We start from the raw sequence: 6,000 nt of genomic DNA on the forward strand, positions 1-6,000 counted from the left end.
CTATGCTGGAACATCATTTCTTTGTTCCTACAACTCTACAAGTTCAACATTCGATTCCCATGACGAGAAACTTTCCTGTCCTTTGCTACTTAAAGTCATCTCCAGATGCTTCTGTTCGCGTCTTAATGAACCATTCTGCCTCCCTACTGGAGCCAATAGAAAAGCCATGAAAGAAGGATCCGGTGCAGGATACGTGTGGGCTGTTCAGAACACGAAAGGCAGTCTCAGCTGTGCCCTGATTGGCTGTTGTACTACACTGAGCTGGAGTGTGCCGTACAGTGAAAGACGAGGGCGAGCCAGAAAAGGCACCCCCCCCCGACTAGAGTACAAAGAGGCTCACCGCGGTAGTGCCAGTGTGGCAGCATATCATCTGTGCATATTGTGCTGTAGTGCTCTTCACTTCCAGCTTTCACAGAACACTTGGGATGCAGGCGCTCAGCTGTGTGGAGTTTGGCAAAAGTGAATAAAGTTGAACTGGGGTGTTACATACCTCCTTTTTTTTAGCTTTTCTGCTCAAATATTGCTACAGCTACTCTGGCAGATATCAAACTGTCTTCTAAATCATTGTAGTCGGCCCCTAGCTACTAGGGAGTCCTACACGGCCAGTCATAGCTCCCAGCCAAAGCTCCAATGGAATAAATGGCCTTTTGTGTTGGTGAAATATCACCCGTTGGGTTTCTCCCATATGGTGACATCTGCCTGATGAGACCGAGATGCCATATCCTGACGACTTCCTAAAGAATTCTCTTCTTTAGTTGGCTTTGATGGATGACTTGTGCAGCCACTGCACTTTCCCCAATTGTGCACGTGCGCTCTCCGGGACAGAGTGGCTGTAGCATCCAGCTGCAGGGCTGCTATTCTGGCGGCGCCTTGTGCAGCGCAGCTATCAAATCAACCTATGTAGACGAGCTGGCTAAGCAATTAAACTCCAGGGCCCCGTCCACACTCGACAGTTTTAACATCTGGCGTCCTTGTTCTGGCAAGTGTGTGCGTCTGAGTGTGAAAGCCGGCTCATCTGCTGCTATAATAAGCTACAAAAGGTGGTGTACAATTGAATCCATTACAAGAGCAGAATGACTCATCTTTACAGCGTCCTCCTTTGTACTGATAGCTTTGGGTTGTTTTTCTTAAATAGTTTTTTCTTGCTAGGCTTAAAGTAATTCACATATTTTCTGATCTTAATTACAGAACAGCACTTCACAGACATAATGTGACAGTGGGTGGTTGAAGATTGTGGTGGTGAACTGTATGTTCGGCCCTCTGTATCCACTCTGACATCACAGTGTCGGAAGACAGCTCCACTCTTTAAACCGCTTAAACTTTTTAAGGTCCATACATCCTTTCACACTGTTCACATCTGACCAACAAAGGCCTATTAAACCCTCGCTGTGACCCCCCCTCGCCCCCTCAACGCCCCTGTTCTATGACTCATCACTGGTTCATTCAATGAGGCTAAATGGCTGTTCTAGCAGAAGTGGTCAATATGCCCCAACGCTTTCCCTCCTCCTCCGACTCCTTTATTTCCTCTCTGTACTCTCAGTACTGCATTCAGCACTTTGTTTCCAGCAAAACATAGATATTACACAATTTGCTGTGAGCATTCATTTGAACACATGTGACCTGTGTGTCAGGGCAGCACAGGTTGGATAAAAGTCATTTAGTCATAATTTTCAATTATAAACAATCTAGTCTTACCAGAACTAAAACATGTGTAGAGAAATAAATGGCAAACATTTTGCTCATCTATAGTTTTAAATGTTAAGCAAAAAATGTCATGGCTTCACAGACTTCTTATAGTTGCATTCATTTGATTTACATATTTACACATTGATCGTGTTTGGGTTCTGTTGGTGGAGAAAAGAGATCATTATTGAACGTGAGGGGCACTCTACAATTGTAATGGGCAAATAATGTAATGATGAATCCAGAAATCATGTATTATTGTGCATTAAGCTTAGAATGTTCGTTGTATTGCTTTTAATCCGCTCTGTTTATGCTTCCATACATGACAGAGTTACACTTCAATAAAGGAAAGCATTATCTGACTTTCCTACTGGAAACTGATACTTGGGGCTCGTCCCCCTTACACCTCAGGGTGTCCAGTGAATGCACTTGATTATAAATCACTCCAAACCAGTGAGGTGTTAGCTTGAGGCTAGCAGACTCAGGGGCCTCTCCTCTCCGGTGGCTCTGTGAGTTGTAGCATGAAGCGCAAAATGACGCCCTGCACACGGCGGAGAAAGCAAGGACCCCAAACCATGAGCCCTAACGCATCGCTCTTTATGCTTCCTTCACATCCCTACTTGCCTCATCACCTGCAGTGACTTAACGTGTGTGTGTGTGTGTGTGGTATCAATGCTGTTGGTCTTCAGAGAACACCGTGTTCCTTACATCCAGTGCTGACCTTCTCAAAAAAGTGCAATGTCTCCAGGGGGCAGAGCAGGTTGAAAGGACGCGTTGAATCACATTAATCCTCTAAAATCCTGCCTGTGACGCACCGATGTGATATGCTAATGTCTGTTCTCTTTGTGCCCTAGGTGACAGAGTACCTGAACAGTCAAGAATCTGCCAAGAGTGCCAGGGTAAGTCACTTCATCACAATCAGCCTCATGTCTCTGTCTTTCTAGCAGCTTTTCTGGGGTTTGTCTGCCTCTCTGTGAGCTATCTCATGTTGCCAAAACAAGACTACATTACAACACTCATTACTTCTATACCCCGACCAATAGAGAGGAAGTCCTTTCTCTTCTCTCTCTCTCTCTCTCTCTCTCTCTCTCTCTCTCTCTCTCTCTCTCTCTCTCTCTCTCTCTCTCTCTCTCTCTCTCTCTCTCTCTCTCTCTCTCTCTCTCTCTCTCTCTCTCTCTCTCTCTCTCTCTCTCTCTCTCTCTCTCTCTCTCTCTCTCTCTCTCTCTCTCTCTCTCTCTCTCTCTCTCTCTCGGTTGCTCTCGCTCTGTCGAGATGTGACACATTGCATTGGCAGTCGCCATTGTCCCATATGGATTGCTGCCCACAGTCTGTGCATGTCCATACTGTGAAAATGGGGGGTGGGGTTGTGTGCTAAAGTGTGCACTGGGGATAGAAAGCGACAAGGGGAAAAAATGGAGAGTGAAAAGAAGGCAGCACATATCACACGGGGTTAAGATGAGTCAAGTCACAGACACACCAGCCAGTGGAAACCCTGAAATCAGATGCAAAGTATTGGAAAGGAACTTCAGAAATGTAAAAACAAAGTATAGTTTAGTCAAAAACCTGATTAATTTTGAGAATCCCTAAAGAGAGAAAAACTATATTACATGTGGATCTTATATTGAACCATTGGGCTTGGTGCTTTGTAAAATAAAACAATTTTGAGCTTTCTGATGTCATTGGTAAGGAAACTAAAGAATATCAACCATACCCTTTTAAGAGACAATGCAGGAATAACATCAGATATCAAATAGCATGAGCTCCAAAGCTGCTGAAAGTCCGAAGAGTTGAATAGGCCTGACAGGAAAGCGTTGTACAGATCCGAGGTGCATTTAACAAGAACCCTTTTGAGCTTGCACGGCTAGAACGTGGATCCCATCTTATTTGTACTCGTGTAAATGTCAAGCAAGATGGCTCAGAATCCCAGGGAAGCCGGTCCTCCTGTGCTCTTTTAGTCACCCTGTGGTTATGCAGCATGCTCACACAATGAGGCAGTCGGAGGTGGAATTGGCTCTAATCACAATTTCAGTTACTACCATGTTTTCAGGGTGTCGGGGAGGAGGTGAAAATAAGGTAGCGTAGTGGGAGACAGGGAAATGGCAACACGAACAAATGGCTTCATTCATTCATCCTAATAACTAGTGCTAATTAGCACAGTCGCTAATTAGCTATGAATCACAGCATTAACAGCTGAGCGCGCAGGCTTCTGAGAGCCAAAAAGGGAAACATCCCACACACAGACCCTCATACAGAAACACACACACACACACATTAAATAACTACGCTGGCTCAAGCTCCAAACTACCCGCTCACACTTTGCCAACAGCATTTAGCTAGCGTGTTGGTTTATGAGGCGGGGCAGGTATGTGAATGTAATGTAGTAGGAGAAATGATAGACTGGGTTTTGAGGCTCCAGTTTGGAGATGGATTGCCTCGTTGATGAGGATGAGGATGATGATGCAGCAGCGGCCTTCACATTTGGCTTGGAAGCAGTGATCGTATTTTGTTCAGTTTTTTTCACGACCATTCAACATGTAATGTGCAGGAGAGGTTATTGATTTGTTGTTTGTTTTCTTTCATCATGGTCACTAATATCTATCTCTGTTTTCCCTTAAGCTCAACATTTGGCGCTACGGTGACTTCCGTGCGGACGATGCCGATGAGTTCGGTTACAGGCGTTAAAAAATGAGGGAAAAAAGAAAACAAACGACCATCCAATCAACACCATTCCAAAGACCACCATGGACAGCGAGTGACACATTGGACAGAAGACAGATGACGAAAACTAAACGACAAGCATCGACTCAATTTTCCCTTTTTTTATTTGACATTTCATCCCTCCAGTCCTGACTTCTCTTCTGCTCTTACTTTTTTTCTCCCCTGTAGCTCCACATAGAGCATGCTAGCAATGCTAAATATAAAAGTAACTCATGCAAGAATCACTTTCCCTTCATCCGTTCTTTTCCTAATGGCCCACTGCCAGCTCAAGCAGCCTGCACTATTGCCAATCTGTGTTATTTGCCATGTTACCTTTTCAGCAGACTTACTGTGTGAATGATGATAATTATTATACTTAAGTATATGTTTCCGCCAATCACTTCCTCTGCTGTCAGACGCTCCAGCCCAGTCCCTGCTTTCCTCTGTACAGGGGGGGACTGGGTGCTCGGGGGAGACGCTTGATCTTTTGCAAACAAATGCTTCCCTAAAGAATTTCATGTAAATGTGAGGATATGTTGAAAAGTGTAAATGGATTTATTTTAGAGAAATACTGTAGGTGGAGCCACACAGACAAAAGAAAAGGATGAGTTTATTTTTGTCTTCAATGTATATCTGTGTAATGACATTTGCGGATGTTTTTGTGGGGAGTGTTTTGTCGTTTATTCACTGTCACAATTTTATGACCAGTAAAAATTGAATTCAGTAAGAATCTCTATCATCTCTCTATCTCCTTCTGTAAAGTTTACATTCTAATAATGGTTATGATCCTGTCTCTTCTCTTTCTGTCTCTGTATGCCACGGCAGAAACAGTATTTGAATTTGTTTCCAAATAATGGACCTTTGCATTCTATTGAAAATCTGCTGAATAAAAATTAGCAAACTTAACACGTTAACGGGGTTTTTTTTCCCACAAGAGAAAGTAAGATTAGTGGAGGTTTTGTAACCTATTTATACATGTTGCCTGTTACAAGCATCCTCTTATTTGGACACAGTACGCTGTGCCTTACCCTACACAGTATTCTAAGTTGTGTTTTGGCATGTTTTAGCCATAATATGCTACGTCATGTTTTTCCATGTTTTCGAAACAGCATATCACGTCCAAAAAATGCAAAAACATTACTTGGAATACTGCGTAGGAGTTTGTAACGGTGTATTCTGTCCAATGAGGCATAATACAGCATGTTTATTTTTGACCAAAAAATGAAAGAAACAACTTTTTTTTTTCTCAATTTTTTTTAAAACAGTATCAGCGTGTAACAGCAACAGGATGTAACAGCTTCAGGATGTACATCAGGGTGTAACAGCAACAGGATGTACATCAGTGTGTAACAGCAACAGGATGTACATCAGCGTGTAACAGCATCAGGGTGTAACAGTTTCAGGATGTACATCAGGGTGTAACAGCATCAGGGTGTAACAGCATCAGGGTGTATTAAACGTTGATAAATCAATTTAGCGAAAATTAAGGCTATTAAAAAGTATTGAACGGTATTTTCCGAGGTATTAAATGTTAGCTTGTTTTCAATAAGTATATCAATTGTCCAAAGAGGTTGTATTCTAAAGTTTGCCTGAATTTATTGCGTAGGTGTGTAGTGAGAT

At 43.0% G+C, this 6,000-nt stretch overlaps 1 protein-coding gene across 1 annotated transcript in view; it reads left to right on the plus strand.

The window, feature by feature from the left end:
• Positions 1 to 5,286, plus strand: part of snd1 (staphylococcal nuclease and tudor domain containing 1) — a 175,131-nt gene extending 169,845 nt beyond the window's left edge. The window contains exons 23-24 of the mRNA XM_063905770.1: positions 2,538 to 2,582; positions 4,300 to 5,286. Of these exons, the coding sequence (XP_063761840.1) occupies positions 2,538 to 2,582; positions 4,300 to 4,365 (111 nt within the window). The 3' untranslated portion in view covers positions 4,366 to 5,286. The remainder of the gene's footprint in view (positions 1 to 2,537; positions 2,583 to 4,299) is intronic.
• The last annotated feature ends 714 nt before the right edge of the window (positions 5,287 to 6,000 follow it).

This window comes from Eleginops maclovinus, chromosome 17 (genome assembly GCF_036324505.1).
Source record: "Eleginops maclovinus isolate JMC-PN-2008 ecotype Puerto Natales chromosome 17, JC_Emac_rtc_rv5, whole genome shotgun sequence".
NCBI classification, from domain to species: Eukaryota; Metazoa; Chordata; class Actinopteri; order Perciformes; family Eleginopidae; genus Eleginops; species Eleginops maclovinus.